The sequence below is a fragment of the Perca fluviatilis genome, chromosome 3, assembly GCF_010015445.1.
Source record: "Perca fluviatilis chromosome 3, GENO_Pfluv_1.0, whole genome shotgun sequence".
Classification (NCBI taxonomy): domain Eukaryota; kingdom Metazoa; phylum Chordata; class Actinopteri; order Perciformes; family Percidae; genus Perca; species Perca fluviatilis.
Genome location: NC_053114.1, coordinates 10818275 through 10845488, shown reverse-complemented (window position 1 = coordinate 10845488; position 27214 = coordinate 10818275). Strand labels below are relative to the sequence as shown.

At 41.3% G+C, this 27214-nt stretch overlaps 1 protein-coding gene across 3 annotated transcripts in view; it reads right to left on the bottom strand.

The window, feature by feature from the left end:
• Positions 1 to 5339: 5339 nt before the first annotated feature.
• The window catches only part of shcbp1 (SHC SH2-domain binding protein 1), a 50305-nt gene continuing 28430 nt past the window's right edge, over positions 5340 to 27214 (bottom strand). For all 3 annotated transcript variants that reach the window (XM_039795093.1, XM_039795095.1, XM_039795092.1), the window contains exons 9-13: positions 26894 to 27025; positions 17346 to 17464; positions 14556 to 14642; positions 6682 to 6820; positions 5340 to 6572 (exon numbers count right to left, since the gene is read on the bottom strand). In XM_039795093.1, coding sequence (XP_039651027.1) covers positions 6352 to 6572; positions 6682 to 6820; positions 14556 to 14642; positions 17346 to 17464; positions 26894 to 27025 — 698 coding nt within the window. In that variant the 3' untranslated portion in view covers positions 5340 to 6351. The remainder of the gene's footprint in view (positions 6573 to 6681; positions 6821 to 14555; positions 14643 to 17345; positions 17465 to 26893; positions 27026 to 27214) is intronic.

The window sequence follows — 27214 nt, the reverse complement described above, 5'->3', positions numbered from 1 at the left end:
TCGCCAGACTTTTATCTCTCTGGTGATCATAATATTTTGCCGTTTGGACCCACGGTTTTTGAATTACAGAAGAAACCTTAAGAGGATTAATTATCATTACATGGATATGTTTGACCCATGGAAGACACTGTCTCCCCCTACCCCTGCACTATGGAAATCACCATAGCAACAAGTTCTGACACAGACACATCATGGTGACTTCTGGAAGGGAGGAAGGGAGAGAGGGAGGGAGGAAGGGAGAGAGGGAGAGAGGAAGGGAGGAAGGAAGGAAGGAAGGAAGGAAGGAAGGAAGGAAGGGAGGGAGGAAGGGAGGGAGAGAGAGAGGGAGGAAGGGAGAGAGGAAGGGAGGAAGGGAAGGAGTGATAGAGAGGGAGGGAAAGAGGAAGAGAGAGAGAGGGAGTGAAAGATGGAGGGACGCACACACACACATTCTCTCTCACACACACACACACACACACATTCTCTCTCACACACACACACACACACACACACACACACACACACACACACACACACACACACACACACACATACATACATACACACACACACACACACACCCACACACTGAGAGCGATCTCCACCGATCAGAAACATAGTTACACTTAGCATTGTGGTTAATGTAGTACTTCTTTATGACATCCTGTCAAACATACATCTCCCTTCTCTAACACACACGCGCACGCACGCACACACACACACACAAACATACACTCACACACACCCACACACATATTCTTTCTCTCTCAAACACACACACACACACACACACAAACACGCACCCACACTCACACACATTCTCTCTCTCACACACACACACACTCACACACATTCTCTCTCACACACACACACACACACACACACAGACTCTCTCTCACACACACACACACACACACACACACACACACACACACACACACACACACACACACACACACACACACACCCACACACACACCCATACACACAGAGAGCGATCTCCACCAATCAGAAACATAGTTACACTTAGCATTGTGGTTAATGTAGTACTTTTTTATGACATCTGTCAAACATACATCTCCCTTAACACACACACGCTCACGAACGCACACACACAAACATACACTCACACACCCACACCCACACATATTCTTTCTCTCTCAAACACACACACACACACACACAGACAAACACACAAACACACACCCACACTCACACACATTCTCTCTCACACACACACACACACATTCTCTCTCACACACACACACACAAATACACTCACACACACACACACACACGCACACACACACACAAACACACACACACACACATCATCTAAACCCACCAACTCATTAAATAAACAGTATTTAAATTACACACTACATTAAAGCAACACACACCGTTTTGGTTTTCTTTCATAACTATAGCTATAATGCACTATTAATGTTAAAACAGCTCGCTAACCAACTCCATTAATATAACACTACCTTTGGTTTTCTTCCCACCATCAAACTCTAGTTGTTGAAATAAAACATAGTTTAACATGTTGTCTCTATGCTTAAAAGTACTATTTTTTAAATTGAGTCTGGTGTGTTTGCCTACTCATAGCTGTTTCTGGTAAACAAAATTTTAGTAAAAGTATAGCTCTAAAATACACTGTATTATTTAAAATTAATTATATATATATTTTGTAGGCTTGACCACCACATGTAAATAATCAGTACTTTAAGCATCCTTAACCACAAATCCATTAATAATATTTAAAATTACTCTATTTATTTCTTCTCTCCTCTCTGTGTGACATTACATATGTATCTACTTAGTAATGTTATTTGTGTGCACCAAGTAGACACACTCAAAAATTCTTCCGAATTTTAGTTTATTTTACTAGCAGCTTCACATTGTTGTCTTTTTTTATAGGTAAAAGCTAACAATTAAATTTATATTTTAAATAATTACAAATTAAATAAAGTTTACTCAACGCTGTTTCAAATGAAATATAGACAAATTTTAGAGCACTGCTCATAAATTGATAAGCCTCTAGTATATCAAGCTATTTCTATTAACAGCTTTCAAACTTTTGATTATCTTTATAGTTTACAAGCATTATATACATAAAATTATAAGCTTATATAAACTTGTGCTGTAAATTTTATAAGTTTACTTAATGCTATTTAGTGATGGACGTACGCCCAGGCTGTTAAGAGCACCTTCATGTCATATAAAACTCTTGTAAGCAGTTGGTAGTGTTCAGTATGGAAACAACCTTTACACGCCACAAGAAGGTGTTTGGACCACCTTGAACATGATTCTGACATAAAGACATCTTGATAAGCACTTCTGGTAGGAAATGACTGACAAGGTATTTCAGATACGGAAACAAGCTTTACTCGCCACACAAAGCTGTTTAGAGACCCTTGAACATGATTCTGAAACAGAAACATCTTTATAGGAGTTTCTTGAAGGAAATGACTGACAAGCTATTTCAGATATGGAAACAAGCTTTACACGCCACAAGAAGGTGTTTGGACCACCGATTCTGACATATAAACTTCCTTTATGAGATTCTTGTAGGAAATGACTGACAAGCTATTTCAGATACGCAACAAGCTGTTTAGAGCACCATGAACATGATTCTGACATAAAAACATCTTGATAAGCACTTCTAGTAGGAAATGACTGACAAGCTATTTCAGATATGTAAACAAGCTTTACACGCCACAAGAAGCTGTTTGGAGCACCGTACACATGATTCTGACATAGAAACTTATTTTATAAGAGATTCTTGAAGGAAATGACTGACAAGCTATTTCAGATATGGAAACAAGCTTTACACGCCACAAGAAGGTGTTTGGACCACCGATTCTGACATATAAACTTCCTTTATGAGATTCTTGTAGGAAATGACTGACAAGCTATTTCAGATACGCAACAAGCTGTTTAGAGCACCATGAACATGATTCTCACATAAAAACATCTTGATAAGCACTTCTGGTGGGAAATGACTGACAAGCTATTTCAGATATGGAAACAAGCTTTACACGCCACAAGAAGCTGTTTAGAGAGTAGAGACCCTTGAACATGATTCTGAAACAGAAACATCTTTATAGGAGTTTCTTGAAGGAAATGACTGTGAAGCTATTTTAGCAATGGAAACAAGCTTTACACGCCGCAGAAGCTTTCAGTAAATCACGAAACAGCTTTGCAGTCATTTTCTACAAGAAAATCTTTCATAAAGATGTTTCTGTAAGAATAATGTTTATTGAGCTCCAAACAGCTTCGTGCAAGTGGGTAATTGTTTTCATCACTAAAAAAGTTTTGTAGTCGTTTTCTACAAGGAAATCTCATAAGGATGTTTGTTTCTATGTCAGAATCATGTGTTTTGAGCTCCAAACAGTTTCTTGTGGCATGTACACCTTGTTTCAATCACTAAAACAGCTTTGCAGTCATTTTCTACAAGAAAATCTTTCATAAAGATTTTCTATGTCAAAATCTAGTGTATTGAGCTCAAACGCTTATTGTGGCTATAATAAACCTTGTTTCCATTACTAAACAAGCTTTGCAGTGGTTTCCTACAAGGAAATCTCATAAGGATGTTTCTATGTCAGAATCGTGTGTATTGGAGCGCCAAACAGTTTCTTATGGTGTGTAAAACTTCTTTACATCAATAAAACAGTTTTATAGGCATTTCTCATCAAAATCTTTCATAAAGATGTTTCTACGTCAAATCATGTGTATTGTGCTTCAAACAGCTTCGTGAAAGTGTGTGAATTTTTCATCACTAAAATAGATCTGCAGTCGTTTTCTACAAGAAATTTTTTTATGAAGATGTTTTTGTCAGAATCTTGTGTATTGAGCTCCGAACAGTTTCTTGTGGCGGTACACCTTGTTGTCACTCTCTAAATGTTTTAACTAGAGCGCACCTATCTCTCTCCGCGCACTGAGCTCCACCGGATCTTCTAAGAACAGCGATGCCGTTATCAAGTATTGATTGGTGGTGGTAGGTGGTGCTTTTACACTTGTAGGAGCCATTCCTTAAACATGTATTTTGTTTGATTATTCATCATAGTAACGTTTGCTCTATTCTTCTTAAGTTGTGCCCTTCACAGGTCAAAAGTCATGAAATAGGACGGTGACGCGAGTGGAGGTGTGGCTGACTGCGAGCACACAGCTTTTTGACCTTGTTGCAAACTGTTGCACGATCTGCTGCTCCTCTTTCTTTTGCACTCTAAAATATTCAGTCTGCCTTATAATACATGTACCAGATAAAGGATCTGTTGTAATAAAGGAACATATATTATATTTTTCAACATAAACCAAAACACTGACGAGAACGATCTCGGGCAGATGATGAAAATAAACATGGAACAAAATTGAAATTGAAATCGTACCCTTTGCGTAAACATACACGCCACTTTCCTAAAGACAAATGGCGTGTTATTGTATGCATCTTCAGCTATCCACGTGTATGTCTATGCTGTATATAGCAGAAGTAAACACACCCACTACGTGGCCTCGCCACGTTGCGTGTTATCGCGAGAACAGTCGTCACAGGTCGCAGTAAATGTTCGTCGAACAACAACATACATTTTGTCGCACTTTGCTTTATGCCGTCACACGCCTGTTAAAAAAAATAAATAAATAAAAAATGGTTGGGTTTAGGAAAAGAACACAGGGAAAGGCTTTAGTTAAAAAAAAAACGACTGAAAAATCCCCACAGCCAGGACACAAACCCGGCTCTCCTGGGTGAAAGTCCTGTGTTTTACCCATCCGCCACCCTAACCCCCTTGTGCAATCCCCGTTCTTTTATACTACTCGCTACGGCGGAAATTCACTCACAACGTTCATTTCATTGAACTCTCAATGGCGGCCGATTTGCGTTGATATACACGCTAAAATGCGATTATGCGTCTTGATAACACGCCAAAACGGCATACATAGATACGCCAATTCATGAGATCAGTCTGCGTTAATGCCAAATCTTGCTTCGTAGTACAGGCCTTGAGAAAGAAATCGGAGACAGACTGATTGGTAAATAAAGACTTTGCTAAGGCCTAGACACGTGTCAGCCCACTAACCCTTCCAAACTGCCAGCTTCTGAAGGAAAAGGCCAGTGAAGCCAACAGCAGGCAGAAAAAGGAAGGGATTGGAAGAATAAATAACTTTATTTTATTCTAACATACATACATACAAGACCCAGTCCTAAAGTTCAGGTGTTGAGTCCTAAATAAGTTGTGCCCTTCAAATGTCATGAATATTAATATGCACCTAATGAATGATCCAAAGCATTAACAACTTAGGGAGTTTAGTCAGATAACAACACATACTTTATAGGATTATCATACTACACCACCACAACAGACGTTTCAACAGACACTTTTTAATCTGCAGGACTTTCATTATATTCACAATTTCCACAAGTAGCAGTTTAAACCAAAGACTCATTTGGATCATCAGTCAATCTAAATATCAAACATCAGTTTATTTTTTAGGCTAATCGATGATCTAAAAAATAAAGAAAAATGTCCATCCCAGTTCCTCAGTATAAGGTGATAACTCTTAATGTCTTTGTTTTATCCAAAACCCAAGATATTTAGTGTAATATGACATAAAACAAAGAAAAGCAAGAAATTGCCATATTCGAGAGGCTGACCACAGCATTTTTTGTGTGCCATTTTTGCATAAAAAAATACTAAAAACGATGAATCATTATCAAAATAATTGGATACGTTTCTAATTGTTGCAGCTCTATTATTTTCACCGGGCTTCTACTGTTAGAGCCCGTCAACCTGAAGACTTCCCTCAACCATAAAACACAGAGGCACCACGTGAAAATCACATCTAACTAATAAACAAAGAAAACAATGAATATTTGTGTGAAATCTATAATTAACTGCGTACTGCGTTCACTACCTTAAAAGGTTACATTTATTACATTTGAAGTGGAACTACCAAAACTGCATTAAACGTGACTAAAGTGGATTTCAAACAAATTATGCATTAAAAAAAAATTAAAAACATTTAGCGTCAGATGCCCGAAGAAATAAATAAGATAAAAGCATTGGTGCAAACGTGGGGATCAATTTACCATCAAACAGGCAGAAGCCAGAGTGCTTTAGAAACACACAGCTTGTAATGGATCACAACACACTTGATACACAGGAACATTATTGTCTCTGCAGAACACAATGGATGGGTGTGAATTAGCTAATTGTATATATTGCCAAACAAAGGCAATCATCTAAAAACTGTCCATTAAATAAACTCTGGTGAAGATCTTAAAAGACGCATGCTAGTTCTGATTGCCGACGTGTATTGACGTCCAGCCTGACATTTTGTCAATAGAAAAGTTCAGAGTGTTGAAGTTATTTGTCAGTAGAAAAAGGTGCCTAAATCTCCCATCCCATTGCGTCTGAACTGGTTTCCCTGAATGGAGACGAAGATCTGGTGGTCCATCAGGTCCTGGACAGCTCGGCTGCAGGACGTCTCCTTGTTTTTGCTCAGCTGACGACTAAACTGCCACTTTCTGCTTGAGGTTGAGGCTGCGTCACCACCTGTGCTGTTGTTCTCTGTGGTTGGTTCAGTATGGTTTTCTGGGAGCAAAAGGTGTATTTAATATTGATTCTATGCTGTAAAGCTTAAGATCTGCCTTCATCTCCACTTCTTTATTTAATGCTCCACATATTCAAGTTCTCTACCTACCTTCACTTGTGTCCAGAGGAACTCCATGTTGTTCCCCATTGTTGGGTTTCACTAGAATCACCCCATAGCCTTCATTGTTGTGGATCACATTGTTCTCCATGGTGATTAACGGCATCACATCAAGCTCATCAGCAAAGTCCTGCACACAAACCAAACACAAACATTTATACATTTAATAATAGGATTTAATAAAAACCAGGAGGACAGCACTATGCTAAGTAGACAAATATGATGTTAAGACCCATAGATTGAATGCATGTATAAGCATAACCCTCCTTGATCTGCTCGGCTTCGTGACCCAGGTAGCAAGGTGGGTGTGATAAGGGTAGACCAGGGTCGATTTTAATGTGAATTGCACACGACTTGGGTCACTGGGGCGACACCCGGGGCAGGACGAACTATGCAATTGGCTGGAAATGATAGTTGGAAATGATAGTGGGGCAGTCGTCACAGGTCGCCTCAATGTTCGCCGAACAACAACATACATTTTGTCTCACTGTGCTTTATGCCGAGTTTTCACCATAGAATGTAGAGAACTAGCTTTAAAAGCAGCAGAGCGGAGCTGTTCAATTAATTTCCAAACAGTCCGCTGGCAGTGGGTGCCCATATGTTCACTAGTCTGCCTTTTGCATAGCGGTAGCAGAGTTTTACAGGCAAACTGTCTGTAAATACCCATGAAAATAAATTTTAATTCTCTGTGCATGACTGCTGTGACAACCGTCTGCAGCCTGTTAAGTAAGGCTGCTGTGGTAGCGCGAATCTCTATTTTTGTCTCCGTCTTTATTTTATTTTTTAAGACAAACTTTGTATTAGGGCCTGAGCGCTTACAGCAGCGAAGGCCCTATTGAAACTGAAGGAATTATTATTTTCTGAAAATTAATTGCCTTTTTGAGGGTCTTAACATATTCAAAAACTCACCAAATTTGGCGGTCGCATCAAGTCTGGTAAAAATATACGCATTTTAAGAGTTTCGGGAATAGGCGCGCAAAAATGGCTCGCTAGCGCCCCCTACAAAGTTAAAAAAATTGAGCCCCTGCAGTGCGTTTAACGTAGACTCACGAAACTTGGTACACATATGTACCATGTCAAGATGTACAAAAAAACGTCATTGGAGCCATACCCTAAACCCAACAGGAAGTCTGCCATTTTGATTTCAAAGTTCGAAATTATTGCGATTTTGGCCATTTCCACATGTCGTACTTTTAACGAACTCCTCCTAGAGATTTCATCCGATCAACTTTAAATTCGGTCTGTGCCATCTTAAGACGTTAAAGATGAAAAGTTGTTAAAAGAAAAACTTTTCGTCATAGGGCGTGGCCGTGGCGGGGCAGCCATTTTGTGCGTTTCGCCACCAAAACAGGAAGTGGGTGTAACACATTGTCCAACTGGCTCGAAACTTTTCAGGATTCGTAAGAGTCCAACCCTGAGGACAAATAAAGGCTGATAATATTTACTCAAAGTCATAGCGCCCCCTAGTGGCAACAGGAAATAGGCCTAAAAGTCAAGGTGCTATACTTTAACGTACTCCTCCTAGAGATTTCATCCGATGGACTTTAAACTGAACAAAGAAGTTGTTGTAACTTGAGTGTACGTTGTCGTATCTGCCCGAAATTTCTCACGATTTACAATGATCCAGGACATCTACAGGCCAAAATTGAGTTTTGGTCATAGCGCCCCCCGCTGGCAACAGGAAATGCGCCTTATATGACAAACATCATCCAATTAACATGAAACTTGTGTGGTCTACATGTGATACTGATCTATACTATACTTTAACCACGGCCACTTACTCAGGCCACACCCCCTTTCATAATATTTGAACTGTTTAAGGTAGTCTTGTGTGAGGTGTCACTGAACTCAGAACAGAGTTCCTTTTTAATTGTTGACGATTTGCAGTGTCTGAGTGCCACGCAAATGCACAGTCGCAAGGAGTAACCTCGACGCGTGCAGAGGCGCGAGGGCCCGTCCATCGCTGCTTGCAGCTTTAATTTTTTTTTTTTTTATTAAACATACAGAACAGACAAATACAACTGAACAAGAAAAACCACCTTCTCCCACCCTCTGCGGTCTCGAGAAAACAAAAAAAAAGAAATCACACCTTGCCAAGGTCAAGGAGTCTTTGTTATCCCCAAGGGGCAATTCATTTTGCAGCAATAGAATGTAGCATAAACAACACATAAGCCATACAGACAACAGACACTATCAATAGAAAATAAATACATACTACACAGAAGTCCACATCTCACATTGAATTATTAAAAAAGCCTATAGCAGCAGGAACAAAAGAGTTTTTGTGTCCGTTTGTCCTACATTTCGGCAGACAGAATCTGCGGCCAGACGGCAACAACATAAAGTAGCTGTTCATAGGGTGGCTTATATCAGCCAGTCCTAGGCCGTGCACGAAACCTGGTAGATAGCATCTCCCTATGGACCTGACCAAAAGTTGTACAAAGAATTTTGCTACGTTAAAGTATGCGCATTTGACGACCAAACATTTTTTTCTAGCTAGCTACCACACAATATATCTCGGCCAAATTAAATGTTATCAGCAAAGAACTTGAGATCATTGTTCAACATCCCGTAGTTGGATGTCTGTACCAAATTTGGCGAAGATCGGCCTTTAGGGGGTATAGCAATAAGCAACGTTTATTGTTTCGGCCAATAACTCAATGCATTTAAATGGGAAATTTGCAATTGCAATATCTCTGCAACAGTAAATACTATCAACAAAACTTGTGATGCTTGTTCGGCATGCTGCTATGAGGCTCTGTACCAAATTTGGTAAAGATCGGCCATTAGGGGGCACTATAGTCAACCTAGACCAGTTTGGGCCTTTTTACCCCTATTGAGGTCGAGTGCGTTGTATACAACGCCAAACGGCACTTCTGATTCATAACTTAATAACTTTATAATTGCAACTAATAGAAACATACGGTCTTTTGGAGCTAAAGGCCAACAGTCGCCCCGTTCTGCTGCGCTGATTTGAGTTCCTCTAACGTAATAGGTTGACCCAGTTCTTCTGTCTCCTCTGGGTCAAGAAGAGGCAGGTTTAGCTCTTTTAGGAACTTTTAGCATTGCGTCGGATCTGGATTGCAGGAGGATTCATACAGTTTGAATAAAAGGATTGGAAAGTGGCAGTAATCTCTTTAGGATTCATTGAGATACCTCGGTCCGTGCAGATGCTATTGATAGCAGCTCTGGACTCGCTTTGTTTTAATTTCAGAGCTAGCAATTTGCTTGTTTACAGCCGTTAAAATAGTAATTTGGCTCACTCTGTGCATTATGAATTCAGCTCTCCTTTAGCAAGTCATTTAGCTCTGCTTGATTTGTGACTAAAAGAGTATGTGTAGATTTAGAAAAATCTGTGTTTTGGAGAAGGGAATTATTAAATTGCCACCTTCTAGATTTTTCTCCTAACGGTCACCCCTAACATTTACATAGGCTACACAACTGACCTGAGATCAGTTGTCTTCTGAATCTAGGTCGTGCAGATCTCAGAAAATGTATACATTGTTCATATGCTATTTTACCATTAAATTCACTTCTGAGACTTTTTTATGCGAGAAATCAACTATGTAGAGGTCAAATATGGGCCGTTTTACGAAAATTGATGTCTAATTGCAAATTTTGTCCGACTGTCTGTCGGACTTCAGAGGCCGGTGCTGCCTCGCCGCCCGGCCTGCCTTCCTTCACAGACCCCGGCCTGCTGTGAGCTCGATTAAACTCTGTCACGACTGGCAGCCCACGGCACTCCATACCCGCGCCAAGTCACCGTTTTGGGCTAATGAACTACGAAATGCCGCTGCTCTGACAGAGCTCCAGGGCCTGCAACTGCCCTCTTCCTGCAAGCTAAATGCCCGGTGTATGTGAGTGAAAGCGCGGTCAGCAAGCTTGTTACGCCAGCGTTCTCTTACCACAGGTTCCAGTTACTCTTTTAATGTGTGAAATTATAATGTGTTGAGTTATTTAAACAAACGATTGGGGAAATAAACGCCGCTTGTCAGTGAGTCTCATTGATAGAGCCTGCGGCTGGATGGAGCTCTATCAATGAGAGCTAGCTAGCCTCCTCTTAGAATTCCTCTGGAATTCACAAAAATTCATTAACTTGAAATCGGACACCGTTGTTAGCTTAATAAAACATTTAGTTAGATGTTGTATAAGTGGCGTGACGAAATTCAACCTGTAAATATACTCGAATTACGACCAAAAATGAAGCTAACTAGCCGCAATCTGTACACATAGGATTTAAGGGACAGTCGGCGGCACGTAAGCAACCCCCTACAGTTCACAAATATTCATTAACTTGAAATCGGACACCGTTGTTATCTTTATAAGACCTTTAGGTATGCTGTATAGCTAAGTGGTGCGTACATGTAACATGTAACGGTAAGAGATTGCTGGTGTAACAAGCTCGCTGACCGGCTCTCCTCTCACACACACGGGCCATTTTAGCTAGCAGGAAGAGAGGAGATGCAGGCCCTGGAGCTCTGTCAGGGGCGCAGCGTTTGGTAGTAGTCCATTTGCCCAAACGGTGACTTTACGCGGGTATGAGGTGCTGTGGGCTGCCGGAGCTCAATCTAGCTCACAGCAGGCCGGGGTCTGTGGAGGAAGGCAGGCCGGGCGGCGAGGCAGCAACACAGGCAGCTGAACTCAGACACACAGTTTTACCAAATTTGCAATTAGCCATCCATTTTCGTAAAAGAAAGGCCCATATTTGAGCTTTATATAGTTGATTTCTGCGCAAAAAGTCTCCAAGTAGATTTGGTAAGAAACTGCAGTGTCTGGAATATCAGATTCTGTCGCGTTTCTAATGTGTGTGTATTGAGGGATTCGCTCAATGCAGCGTCTCTATGTGTGTTCGGGGTAAGGCTCAACCAAGCAGCACGCAGCTCATCTAAATATTCATGACCATACCATATTTGGAAGAAAAGCTCTTGTTACAAATAGGGCCAAAACACAGGGATGCATAAGGGCCAATAAAATATCAACCAGGCTATTTTCAGCCCAACTAATGTTACATACCCCATTAGGAGACCATAAGGAACAGTGTGAAATGTGAAACCCTATATAATCATTCTATCACCCCTTTAACAGAAAGGATTGAAAGTTCAGCCATCTTCAAAATGTACACATATATATGTCTCGAGTACCCTACTGGGATTCACAGATACATTTGTAACAAAGGGTGAGCTGTTAGATCTAAGCACAGTGTGGTGAAAACACAAAATAAATCCCCTAACCCTCCGAGACCGCCGACCCCTTTTTTTAATTAGTTTTTAAGTGGAAAAAAAAAAATGTATGTAAAAGAGATAGTAAAATAAAAAGTGCTAAATTTCAGGTTGTGGCCGACTAGCGGGGACTGCTTTGGTTGTTTGATAAATTGATCAACATTCATTGTGATTGGTGATTTGCTGTGCATGCAGAGCCTGCATGTCACACACTTGCAACATAGGGTTACGTTTTTTTTAATGATTGGGGTTAAGTTTCCAGCGTCGCGGCTCCGAACCATAACGTTAGTTAGGACAGACGCCTTGTTTCTTTAGGCTAACTATATTAGCTTTAGCCTGGCTGGTAGCAGCTTTCTGCGGTGAGATGTCGTGATTACGTTGCATTAATCAGTTAATTTAGTTAGTCATTGCGGCATTACGCCAAACACTGACTACTGTAGCTTCACTACCCATGGAAAATTATGTGCATCACTGCGTCAGTGGCAGCTGCCACCTACGGTACTTTTCTACACATGGGACAACCTCACTTCCCATAACAAACCCAGTCGGACTAACGTTATGTCACATAACCACCACCATTAAAAAGGGGGCAACGTCCTGCGATGTAGACGATGAAACAAAATATCGTGCATCCCTAATACTTTAGCCTACCATTAGCTAGTAGCTGGATTAAACACTGTTAAAAGGCTGACAGCTAACGTTAAACGGTGTAAAGTTTTACTGTATTTCACTGTAGAGGATTCCAACACTGGTACGTAACTGTTTGCAGCTGCTGTTGTCGGATAAACACAGACAGTTGCGTTCACTTTAAACTGGTAGCCTAAAGCCCGCGTGGTGCATTCAAAGATTTTGTAAAATACCCTTTTCCCATCTGGTGGTTGTTTGTCGTTTAACAGATTTAACAACAATTTAACAACAATTTACTGGGGAAATAAGTTATTGTTATAGGTTATTGCTATTACATTATTAAAATCATTTAATTTTGAGCCATATGGCAATAAACAATAAACAAAAGGTTATTTATTGTTGCCATCTGTCGTTTTTGTGCTCTTCTTTTTTTCAAGTATCGGATCAGGCACCGGCTTATAAAAGTATCACTTTAGCACCGGTATTGGGGAAAAAATATGTTCATGTGTTGTATGTTTTGTGTTGTTAAAATAAGAAGAGAAAAGAAAAAAACATTCAAGGGCAAAGAAGAAGGGTGATTTACATAAAGACAACAGCGAAAATTTCTAGGTGGAGAGATGACAAGGTTCGACAAGGGCTGATGCCAAAATTATGAACCGGCTCCATGGGGGTAGTGTAATCGTGTTGTAATGCCTCTCTACCCACTGTGCCACGCGCACCTGGTCTAAACCAGAGTATTTTCAGTAAATGAGAAAGGGAAACTTCGGATTATGCCGAGACCAGATTCCTCAGACGCTGTCCATGGTTCAACATCCAAGTTAAAAGGCAGAATCACATGTAACACCACTAGTTAATTCACTTATATGTTCATGTAATTCAGTTGCTGTCGACAAAACTAAACGTAATTTAAAAACTTGAATTTGTTAACATATTCATGTTCAACATCGGCAATCATGATGAGAAGTCTCCAGCAGTCAGATATTTCAATACTCCTAATCAGGATGCTTTATGGATGCTGAGGTTGTTTAAGTTAAGGGCAATAAATGTTAGTTTTTGATCCATTATTTATTTACTTTAATGTTGTCTGGCTTGAACGAAGATTCCTCATTGTCCCGTTTTATGTGATATTACTTATTTCAGTGAGATTTGTTCTTTGAGAGTCCTATTGGCTGCAACGTTATTTTCCTTATATCATACTAAATAGATATATTAGATTGTGAACAATTAAAATGTCTTCAGGATCTGCATGGATCTTACAGAGAGCTCGCTTTTATCGTGCTATAGTGCACATGCCATCACCTTTGTTAACTGTACACAAATCTCCCCAAATGCAATAAACTCGCTATCTAAAGTTAGCTGGAAGTGATGTTGCCCCGGTGCGTTAAATAAGCACTGAAAAAAGAAAAAAAGATATAGCCTTAAAAGGCTATATCGTTTGTCAGCAGCCAGTCATATGGTAACTAAGGAGCCAATTTGGCATTGTGTGCTTTGATTAATTTGGCATGCAGTTAACAGTCTTAAATTTTGATTTTAATGAGAACTCAATTACTTGCATTTGCTCACCGCTGTTCGGAAGAAGCAAAAAACTGGAATAAGTGCTGTACAGTGGATCTAACCGTGTAGATTTCAAAAAGTAGTGATAGGTCTATATACTTGAAAAATTAACTGATAAATATTACATTTAAGAACGGAATTTAGTGATACAAAAATTTGTTTAGTTGTACTGTTCAGTAACTTAAATAGTCTTAAAACATAGTTTGTGGTGATATGATTGTGGATTGTGATTCTGCCTGAAAATTGTGATCATGATATGATCTTTTTAGCATATCGCCCATCCCTAGTTGTTGTCAGTATGCACGGTAAGGAGGAAACGTGAGCATTCCGGCACCTGTCTGTACAGTACATACTGGGGTTGAGCATGTTGATTCACTATCTAAATTATGCAGTTTTTCAAAATTAAGACCGTATTCATTTCTAATAGCGGCGAATTTTTATAAGAGTCATCTCGTTATTTTTCACCTTGATGAGAACACCGTCCTTACAGTGATGGATACCGTTACCAACCAGACTGCAAACACTGCCGGGGTAAATCTCCACACCAGCCCCCTGGATACAAAACATAATATGACTGACCACATATACATACATTTACATTAAAGTTACACATTACATTAAATGACAAGATATTCTCAGCTGTTGGAAATATTATCACTGCATAGGTTAGACAATAAATAATGTAAAAAAGATATGCAGTGTTTCCCATTAATTAACTGGTCTATGGCTGCCTGCCATAGTTTGTTCCGCCAGTTTCACAATAACCTAAAAGATGTCTTTTGTTTCGTACATTTGCTTCAGCAAAGATATATCTCAGTCCAGTCAGTAAAGCCACCCCAAGTAAACACCGAAGAAGAAGCCCCCACCCCATTGTACGCAATGCGAGCACACACACAAGTGCGCACACACACGGGTTGATAGATGAACGGTGTTTGGCTTTCTTCCATTGCACTTAATGTTACATGACGCAAACTTTGTCAATAGGGATGTAGGAAGAGTTAGAATAGAATATCATTACCGAGTTGATCATTAAATTGAAAATAAAACAGGTAACCATTAATCAAGTAAAAGACTTGATTAATTTAATGATTCAAATGTATGCTCTAGTGTATTTTGTTTTGACCATTTGTGAACTAAACCCCATCTCGTTTACCATGCTTTGTGGGAGTGACTTTTGCAATGCTATCACCAGTCACACCTATACAATGATTAAACTGCTTACAAAAATTAAAGGTCCCATGACATGGTGCTCTTTGGATGCTTTTATATAGACCTTAGTGGTCCCCTAATACTGTATCTGAAGTCTCTTTCCCAAATTTCAGCCTTGGTGCAGAATTACAGCCACTAGAGCCAGTCCCACAATGAGCTTTCCTTAGTATGTGCCATTTCTGTGTCTGTAGCTATTGAGGAGGAGAGAGGGGGATTCTAGGTGGAGGGTGGGGGTGTGGCCTTGACCAACTGCCACTTTGCTTGCTTGAAAGCCATGAGGTCTCTCTCTCATGGGTGGGCTAAATACTGTGGGCGGGCAAAGCAGAGAAAGGGGAGGTAACCTTGCTCCTTATGACCTCATAAGATTCAAGATTCCAGATCGGCCCATCTGAACTTTCATTTTCTCAAAAGGCAGAGCAGGATACCCAGGGCTTGGTTTATACCCATCACCATTTCAAGCCACTGGGGGACCATAGGCAGGCTGGGGGAACGCATATTAAAAGGGACACTTCACAGATTTAGCATTAAGCTTTGTATCACTAGAAACCCGGTAGTATTTTTGAATGACCGTGCTTCCCTCCCTCATGGCCCCCTGAGAGGGGAGATCTCTGTATTGTGGGTCTGGAAAAAAGCCTCAGATGACGCAAAATGACGATTTTTGCGTCATCTGAGGCTTTACAGCCAGTATTAGGAGCCACTTCCGCATAGCCCATAGGGGGTTGGACTGTCGGCTTTTTCCGGAGATTGCCGAGGAAAAAACGAGTGTCAGCCATCTTGAATCCTCGCTTAGCTTCTCAGCAGGAGCAGAAACGGTTCATCCCGAAGGAAATGTTAGAACAACAATTATGTGCATTCGAACTACCGCACACGTGTATCACCAGGATACATTGGTACACATCGGAGAATATGCAGGACACTTTATTACAGACGCAATACTCGACACACTACGTGAGCTTCGCATGCATGGAGACCAGCGGTGGTGCTCGATGGCTCTGGCCGGTAAAGAAACCTCATCAGCGGGGAGTGTTGAACGAGTGTGCCGGTGGAAAGCTAACGCTAGCCGGCCACCTGTTCCACCAATCCTGCTTGCAAGTGTCCGCTCATTAAACAAACTGGACTACATCCAACTTCAACGAAACTCCCAACGTGAATTCAGAGACTGCTGTGTTTTTGTTGTTGGAAATATTGCTGTGGACAATCCAGCCTGCTGCTCTGTCACCGGGTAAGACTAGCTAGTGGAGGTGGGCTGTGTTACCACGGACTGCCTGTTGCAGAAATGGGGTGATTTGTATCCAACTAACTGCTGGTGGAGTTTGTGACTGTAAAATGCCGACCATTCTACATCCCACGCAAATTTACGGCTGTGTTTATATTCGATGTTTATACCACAGCCTGTTATTTTCTTGATAACAGACCGCTGCTAAGGATAACACGGCCGGTTGCCATGCATAGCAGAGCATTGCCATGGACACAGTTCTGTTCACTCGGGCTAGTACCAATCAACCCGCTGAAAGAAGTCCGGATAATGTATCAGCTGTGGCAAAAAAAAGTATATATTTTAAATGTGTAACACCACTTGAAACGTTTTTTTCGTGTATATAGTTGAAATGACAATAAAACACTTGTTGAGTTGATCGCCTCACTGTCTGTCTGTAAAGGGTAGGCGTTGCTTGGGAGTAGACGCTAAAGCAGCAAAGCAAGTGCATTCTGGGATTTGGTGTCTTTCATCCACATGAGCCAAAAACACATTTTCTGGCTTTTCTTGGCCAAGAAGCCACCAATTTCAAAATAAATTCACATTAAATAAATTCACATTTCATTCCTTTAATGTTAAACCTCAAAGTGAAATGTTCATGCCATGGGACCTTTAAGTACTGCGTTGTAGTTCAAAACTTTTACAGCCAACTTACAGACAACAAGTCAGTGTTGACTTCGGGTCACACTGACTCGTTTTCAATTTTTGTTTTATATCAGAAAATATGGGACGTAGAAATCTACCTTGGCTGAAGAAGTACCTATGTTTTGGAAACACTGCATCACACTCACCTTAGAGCCATACAGGTCACACATGTTCATGGTGAGACGGGCTGATGTTCGTACAATCACCCCCGTGGTCTCACACTGCAGCACACAGTTCTCCATGTTCAGAGTCCCCTGACGCACACCTAACAGAAAAACACACACGCGAGCGTTACATAGGTGTGATTGGCATAGGACAAAAAATGCAGGAAAATATACGGTGCACCCATGATGCGGCAACAGCACCCCCACCTATCCTTTTAGGAAGGCTATATACGGTTTGTTTTTCTTTGAGATGTTTTCATTTAACTGTGTGGTCATTTAGAAGGCTTACTGAACGCATCTGCCAGACTGTTAACCTGCATACTCAGCATGCGTTCTTTATGAGATGTGTAATAGTACTGTTCAGGCATGAAAATGGGTCAGGGGTGAAAAAGGTGATAAGGATATTACCCCTCTGTGGGGGTCCCCCGGAAGAAAATTTTAAATATTCCATATTTTAAAGCAGGGGTTCTCAACCTTTTGCAAGCTGGGCCCCCCCAAAACTGGTTCATTGCAGTTGAGCCCCCCCACCCCCCCTCCAATTTCTTGGCGAAATGTCTGATAAACATAGCCTCAAATCATCCTCGATTTGTGCACGATTGCGGTATTTCGTTTTGAGTGCAGTCATTTCTGAGAATCCTGCCTCACAAAAATATGCCGACGCGAAAGGGAGGAGAATCTGCAAGGTGACATCACAGAGTTGAGGGTATTCCTGCATCAATGCTGCCCAGAATGACAAAAGAGAGCAGGAGGTCAGTGGTGTAACTAGCCAACACCGGGCCCCTATGCAGGATTATCAAGGCGGCCCCCCTACTACAGCACGTGATGACGGCGCAATGTCCCAGAGTAGGGTACCATGAATAGGACAGGAGAGGATCATAGAGACACAGCATATAAGAGATGGGATGACAAAATCAGGAGTAGCCTATGCGCACCACAACAACAACAAAAAAACACTGGTGAATGAGCATCATAACACATGATAAAACACACAAGGGCAGTCCCTCCAGGATTTCACGGCCTTTTTTGAGAGATTGTTGCGGCCCCAAAATGCCCGATTTCCGGAGCATTTGTTAAAAATTGCGATAAAAGTTGTGGTGTCTTTTGTATGTGTGTTGCAAATGAAGTTGCAGAAGACAGTGAAAGTTGTTTTATAGTTCTTTATAAAATAAAAAGGAAACTTGTTTTGGGGAGAATAATAATTATTACTATTAATTAATTACTCTGGGCTGAGATTTCCTAGGAACCTTACCAAAAGGCTCTGGATGCTGCAACTGTTGGTATAATAGGAAAATGGCTGGTGGATTTAAGACAAAAAATAATAATTTATTGAATGAATCAAATATGAACATATCTGTCACTTACAGTGGCTTGTTGATCTTTACATTGTTAGTTAATTTCCTATCCTGGCCACACACACACACATTCATACGGTTTGATAAAGGACTTATTGGACTTTAACTTATCATTGCGCTTACAATAACGAGCATAGCTGTCCTCCATTTAGGTCATTGTGTCGTCTCATCTGCGTTTTTTCCTGCATTCACCGTGTGTGATTGTGTGTGTGTGTGTGTGTGTGTGTGTGTGTGCGGCGCCGCGTGGCCAGTCGGGAAATAGAGCAGCCGCCCCGCGCTGCAGAGAGCAGACAGTAGGGCCTATGAAAACAGCAGCCGCTTCAGTGACTATATAATGAAAAAACGTTACAGCGTACATTGATGTTAAAATGTATACACGTTGGCAGTAGGCTACAGTCTGAAATGTTTTGCGCGGTCTTTCGCTGTACGTTTTGTTGGTAAATGTGAGATGTTCGAGTCACACACACGATCGTCTTCATAACAGAAACAAGGAAATTAATTTGACCTGTTCTCACTCCCGCCTGGTCAATGGCTGCTCTCTCATTGCTGACAGGTGCTCAGACGCTGATTGAAATAGAGAGAAGAAGTCGTGTGACGTGCATCAGTTATAAAGTCTGCAGGGCTGGGGAACATGCCGCAGTTCCCTCGACTCTGATGCGGCCATGCCAGAGGTCAAGTTTTTGTGTGAAGGCGTCCACTCTGTCTGCAAGGAGCAAAATCTGAGTTTCTATGAGGAGTGGTGTGTGTCTCCTCTCTGCTCTGACTGCAGGCTGGGACTGCTGCGCGAGGCTACTGAGAGACTGACCGCCTCGGAGTGCTTTTGGACGGGGGAGGGGCTAACGGCAGCACCCGCTGCTCGTTGATCACAGTAACTGCAGAGTGATACGTGCTTTCCAGTCTCCAAACACCACAAAAGTCTCCAATAACACCAGTAAAAGTCGCTAGATTAGTTTTTGACAAAAAAGTCGCCAGGAGGATGATTTGTTTGTGTGTTATAGTCCAACCACTTGCATTTCAACATGGGGGAAATTGTTTTTCTGAATATTTTTATTAATTTTTTTCTCCCATCCTGTAGCCTACTCGCGCCCCCCCGGGAGAGTGTCCGCGCCCCCCCAGGGGGGCGGGCCCCACCGGTTGAGAACCACTGTTTTAAAGCATCAATCTGATGCATTTTGAGATGCATTTTTTGCCAACCAACAGTGTAATATTTCAATATGCACTCATTAAAGTTAATTTGACTGGCAAAACAGTTAAAGTCCTTCTGACATTACACAATAGTAAGTCATAATTTTTAAAAACTAAAACGTTTTGGATACATTTTTACTTCTTCTAAACATATGTTAAATTAGAGTGAATGTGGATTTACATATTGCAATAATATCATAATCCTACAAGGAATCATTGTGAAAACTAAACTTTACTACTTTGGCCAAGTCATCAAAAAAGCAAATTAGTACATTCATGATTTTGTCCATGTCATATTAGCTGCTTTATTTACATTTATTAAAAACGTCGCATTGTTTAGCTTTTCATATAGCTAGACGTCTAGACTCTGGGACAAGGCCGTTATGTTTAAATACCTGCCATGCTGATTCCAAACCGCTCCGCTTATGAACGTGCATACACGTATTGTTTGTATCACGGTCGGTTAGTAAAACAACAGTCGCGAACGGTAGCGGGTTGTTGCCGGTAAGGTACTCGTATATAGAGTGCACGGACCGAAGCTTTGTGACCAGCATCTAATGACTAGCAAGCACTTTCTTACCGCTGTTGCCGTACAGTATCTTCCTTGAACATGCGCTGCAGAAGCAAGCACCCGGCTCCCTCAGTTTGAGACACCAAGTGCTAAACAGCTTCCCGTCTCCACCCTTTTCCTCTTGTCCTCTATTCATGCCCAGCGCCATTTATTTTAACTCCTTTCTCAACTAAAGCTTCCTGTATCTACATGCTCCAAGTTTGATAAACTTCTGCCTCCATTTTTTTTAGCCGCGTTACCACAGAGATCACACCGGACCCGCCCTAATTTGCATCTAATTGGCTAGAACTTGTTTCAGTGGTAGGTGGAAGTTCGATGATTGGTTAAATCCAGCGCATCAAAACAAATCCCATTGGAATTTTTTATTTATTTATTTTTCTAAATAGTCATACGCCAGAAATCGGGCACCAGGTCCGAGTACTTAACACCCCCTTAAACATTTTCTCATGGAATCTACACGATTCACGTAGGTCACCTATTTTGGTTTCAAAACGGCGAATTTCGCCGAAAGTAGGGATGCACCAAATATTTGGCCACCGAAAATTTTCGGTTTTTGGCCAAAATACTTTTATCACCGAAACAATACGGCCGAAAATGTTGAATGGCGCAAACAGAAACCGCGACCTGCACGTGTGTCAGTACCCGATCCACCTGCAAAGTGTCTCCTAAGCAAAGAGGTTGAGACGGACCATGGAGTGAAAACAATGAAAAGTACGCTCTTAGAGTCTGTCAGCACAAGTTTCAGTGAGATCTATTCGGATCCTCTGCACTTCATCCGTGTTATAAAGACCATTACTTGGATGCGGAAATAAAGCAGGGCGCACGAGAAATGATCCAGGCCGCGATGGATGCGGAGAACCTGCGTGGAGACGGAGCACGCACGGAGCAGCGCCCAGCGCAAGAGGAGATCAGAGCGCAGAAAAAAAGACTCGTCTCTCTGTACCAGATGAGGGGCATGCACCCTCGTTGTCTGATATGTTCAGTGAAATCCTGCAAGAAAGTGCCTCAAATAATAAAAATAATAACAATAATAATAATAATAATAATAATAATAATAATAAGTAAGCTATTCTGTTCTTAGGCTACTATATACTGTATGTGACTATCAGATTGTAGCCATATTTCTGCTAGATATTTTTTTAATTAAACTTTAATATTAATTTATACAATTGCAATGCCTTGATTTTAGTAAAGTTAGTACACAGTCATAGCCATAAATGCAATGGTACTAATAATTGGCCTAATTTCTTTCGGTGTTTCGCTTTTCGGTCTTGGTTTCCTCTTTTTCGGTTTTCGGTTTCGGCCAAGAATTTAGCTAGCCGAAAGGTGAGTGATTTTCATGTCTGACCGTTGATGGGTGATTTAGCAAATACAGGCACTTTAGGTTGTAGGTCTTTAGGCAAAATTAAAACTCTTTAAACTGATTTGATCTGAATATCTTCTTCACACTGTCTGGAAACAACAACAACTAATAGTGGTTAAGACCATACTATTTGAGAATATACAGATTTTTGTTGGTTTCTCCAAATACCTGAGGAAAAATGTAATTAACACCACATAAAATTAACTGTTTTAGTTGAAAAGGAAGCTACAGAAATGGTGGCCAAGGTATTGTATATATACAATTTCACATGATGTTTTTATGAAATTGTGTGTTTTACTGTAGTTTTTTTTTTTTTAAACTATTAGTCTTTGTCATTGTCACGTTTAACCCTTGTGTTGTATTGCCTTGTCCTTCCGGGTCAAAATTGAAAATTTACTTTTTTTAGCGCTTTTGTCTGGCCTGTTTGTCGCTTTTGCGATGCTTTTGGCATTTTTTTTTTTTTTTTAAAGTTTTTGTCAAAAAAGGTAAAAAAGCAGAAATTAATTATTTTGACTAACAGTTAAGATCAGAGGATGTTGAGTGGATCACAGACTGGTGTATGTTAAAGTTTAGTCAGGATACTGTTTTAAAACCATTAAAAAAAAATTTCTCCAAATGCTATAAAATTGAATATAACAAACCAAAATTCAATGAAAGTTATCATTAATTTTACCTGCATATAACGTTGTATGGAACCCATCAAATATATCCATGATAATTTTCTGCAATTTGGTTGAAACCCATATTTCTGATATAAAAAACTTTTTCAATAAGGTCAAATTTGACCCGAGGACAACACAAAGGGTTAAAAGTCCATATAAATTGAAGATACTCACAAACATGTAGCTATTTACCACTTCAAAAAAATGTATGTTGGAACGTGAGGATGCTGGCGTGAATATCGCCGCTTCACAATCCGCAAAATTGATATTTTGTTGTGTTTTCTAGTAAATTAAGTACCCTAAGTTTTAGATTAGGTGTTGGTCGTTCTCAACACCTTTCTATCCCCTGCTGTGACTTATCAATTCTGGACTCTGTGCTGCTGCCAGCCTGTGTAGCGTAGCTACTTTACTCACCGTTGATCAACTGTTAGCTTCAGCTTGCTAACGTTAGCTGTCAACCTCCCGACTAATGGTGATTATATACTAGATGCAGCCCAGCTGGCTCGTACAAATGTGACGTCATGAGATCGCTGTGACTATTTATACCTGCGCTGGTGCACTAGCTGCAGTCTTATCCTGAACAGAGGTGGCGCTAATGAGCAACTTGCACTTGATAGCTTTGAGACACCTGATCAGCTGTCAGCTTACGCCAGCAAGCTTCTGTTCGCTTCCACCGATAGCTCGCCCAGCACATCTGTTCGCTGCGTAGAGCTCTTTTTCCCGGCTGTGAAATTATGATTCCTATGCCAAGACCCGCCCTTCAATCACTACTATTGGCCAGGCGGCGTCCATGCTTACGCAAGGTAACGTAACCTGATTTTGTTCAGGTCTTATCCCCTGACCAATCGGCTATCCTAACCTTAACCCCCCCCCACCCCAAAAATATAAATTTTTTTGCGGATTTTCATGATTTACGAGAGTCATTTTCAGGTCGGAAAAGCCGGATTTATCTGGAAGAATCACACCCCTGCTGTGTATGTTAACACAGATGGCTTCACTGTTAATTACCAATCATGACATCGACACTGGCATCGTTTTCACCTTGTGAATCTGTGTGTATGTCAAGAGTACCCCTTCTGTAGCAGGAACTACCACAGAGACGGTTTTGTACACTTTGCCTTTGCCTATTTCTGTCTGTGGAAAGATTTTGTCTCTAGTTTTACAATGTATATCATACAACATGTGTCCCCATAACAGTACATGGGAATAATAATAATAATAACAATAATAATAACAATAATTAAAGCTGCGAGCAGCGATGGACGGGCCCTTGCGCCTCTGTGCGCGTCGGGGTTAACGGCAGACGCCGCTCCCTGCGACCGTGCATTCGCGAGGCACTCAGACGCCGCAAATCGTCAACAATGAAAAGGGAACTCCCTGCCGAGTTCAACGATAGCTCACACAAGACTCTACGTGTCTTAAGCTTAGGGGGCGGGCCAAACCATCACCAATGAAGAATGAAGTCTCTGCTGAGTTCAGTGACACCTCACACAAGACTCTACCTTAAACGGTTCAAATGTTATGAAAGGGGGCGTGGCCTGAGTAAGTGGGCGTGGTCATATTATAGGGGCCGGCTCAGTATCACACGTAGACCACACATTCTGAGTTTCATGCAAATCGGATGATGTTTGTCATATAAGGCGCATTTCCTGTTGCCAGCGGGGGGCGCTATAACCAAAAGTCAATTTTGGCCTGTAGGTGTCCTCAGGCCTGGACCCTTGTCAATCTTGAGAAATTTTGGGCAGATACGACAACGTACACTGAAGTTACAACAACTTCTTTGTTCATCGCTAAACACTCAAAATGGCTGCCACGCCACGCCCACACCGTCTGATGAAAAGTTTTTCTTTTAATAACTTTTCATCTTTACGGTGTTGGGATGGTACAGACCAAGTTTGAAGTCCATCGGATGAAATCTCTAGGAGGAGTTCGTTAAAGTATAGCACCTTGACTTTTAGGCCTACTTCCTGTTGCCACTAGGGGGCGCTATGACTTTAAGTAAATATCGCCCTTTATTTGTCCTCAGGGTTGGACTCTTATGAATCCTGAAAAGTTTCGAGTCAGTTGGACAACGTACACTCGAGTTACGCCCACTTCCTGTTTCGGCCGCGAAATGCACAAAATGGCCACCCCTATGACGAAAAGTTTTTCTTTTAACAACTTTTCATCTGTAACTTCTTAAGATGGTACAGACCGAGTTTGAAGTTGATCGGATGAAATCTGTAGGAGGAGTTCGTTAAAGTACGACGTGGAAATGGCCAAAATCACACTAATTTCGAACTTTGAAATCAAAATGGCGGACTTCCTGTTGGGTTTAGGGTATGGCTCTAATGACGTTTTTTGTACATCATGACATGTTACATATGTGTATCAAGTTTCGTGAGTCTACGTTAAACGCATTGCAGGGGCTCAATTTTTTTTTACTTTCTAGGGGTCGCTAGAAGGGTTGGGTACCGCTTGGATTTTTACGATTCCGATGCGGAACCGGTACTTTTAAAACGATTCCGATTCCTAAACCGATTCTTGAAAAACTGAAAAATGACAAAAGAAAGGCTTTTTATGGAGTTTTTTTTTAAATTGAAAATTATTTAAATTTAACAATATATTAACGTTTTAAAGTACTTAAAGGAACACGCTGACTTATTGGGAATTTAGCTTATTCACCGTAACCCCCAGAGTTAGACAAGTCGATACATACCCTTCTCATCTCCGTGCGTGCTGTAAAGCTGTCTGACGGCTCCAGCGGCATCAGCCCATAACAGAACAGGCAGGTGAATGGTTCCAGTAATCCTACTGCTCCGAATAAAACCGGGAACTATATTGTCAGACAGGCTTGCTGCGAGTATATCACTCCGCCCATGTACTATATTCTTCCGCCTGAGAATATAGTTCCCGGTTTGTTTACGGTTAGATGATGGCTGTGTCTCATGTTACGTTGTTTTTTTGTACACGCTGTGACTCTACAAATCACAACATGTAAATAGGAACATGTTGGCGTTATTTTGTCACTTTTGTCACAATTCGGAGCAGTAGGCTAGTTGGAACCAGTTACCTGCAGGATCTGTGCTGGGCTAAGCTAATGCTGGAGCCGTCAGACAGCGTTACAGCACGCACGGAGATGAGAAGGGTATGTATCGACTTGTCTTACTCTGGGGGTTATGGTGAATAAGCTAAATTCCCAATAAGTCGGCATGTTCCTTTAAATATATAATAAGTAAACCTAAGTCACCTAACACACAACTACAATAATTTAACAAATAACAGTTACACTATTAACAAGTAACAACAAAATAAATGTTGTTGAGTTGGTATGCCAACCAGCTTCAAACTTCAGCCGTTCTTTTGCAGAAAAATGACCATATTTGCCTTCTCTGGCAAGATACTACACCTCACCTGACTTATGACATGTAGGCCTACTGCATAGGAGAAAACTCTCTCAGACGGTGTCCAAGAGGTCTGTACACACCCAGGTAGGAGTTTGAAAGGGCAGACAATTTGGGGAGGCTGTCTCGCCTCCCCCACCACAAGGCTACAGGGTCTTGTCTTGAACGATAGACTAGCAGAGTAAGTGTAATATGTTTACTAGCAATCACGTGCAGTCAGTGAATGGTTAATATGCTTTCACGCCCGTTTTGGTGAGCCCAGAGGGAAAATATGCCATTTTAAAAGTAGCCTACATATACGGTAGCTAGCTAACGGTAGACTACAGAGAAAGTGTGATATTTTTACGTCCGTTTTAGAGCGTGTACAAAAAGCCGTTTATCAGCTGTGATTGTAGAGTGCATGTAGGGGGAATAGTGCGGACACGCGCTTCACACCACGAGCGGGCACATGCGCCACTCGGCAGAAAAGGGAGAAAGAAAAAAAGAGTCTGCTGCTGTCCGGAGCAACAGAGGGAAAATATTTCAGTCGAAACCGAAATTTGCGTTCTATTCCGGTCCGAATACTACCGTTTGCGTAGGAACCGGTACCATAGTGGAACCGGGTTTCGGTACCCAACCCTAGGCGCTAGCGAGCCATTTTTGTGCGCCTATTCCCGAAACCCTTAAAATACGTAAATTTTCACCAGACTTGATGCGACCGCCAAATTTGGTGAGTTTTTGAATATGTTAAGGCCCTCAAAAAGGCAATTCATTTGACGGGAAAATAATTCCTTCAGTTTCAATAGGGCCTTCGCCGCTGTCGGCACTCGGGCCCTACTAATTCCTTCAGTTTCAATAGGGCCTTCGCTGCTGTCGGCGCTCGGGCCCTAATAAGAGTGTTCTTGCAAAACAGAACATGGCAAAATAATCGTTTTTTCTCGATTATACTATTTTGGTGATCGTTAGGAGCCAAAATCGAAATTCAATTAATTGCACAGCCCTACTTCATACAAACTTGGATTTATGTATACTCACACAGAATGCCCTCAATAGCATCGTGTTGGATAAACTTGATGTTAGAAAGTCTGACATCAGCTCCAGTGGACTCCACAAATGAGTCGCCCTTGTTTTTCTTCTCAATCACCACCTCATCAGGAAGCCCGAAGCCTGGCACAAAGACAACACAAGAACACAGTAAATGTACAGGAAACCCAGAGGGAATTTGAGCCCTCCTCACACACAGGAGTTTAATTAACACATCCAGATACAGTAGAGCTCAACTCAATTCTACCTAATTTGTCTCTCAAGGGGCAATTTGAGGCAACCCAGTTTACATACACAATACACATAAAACTA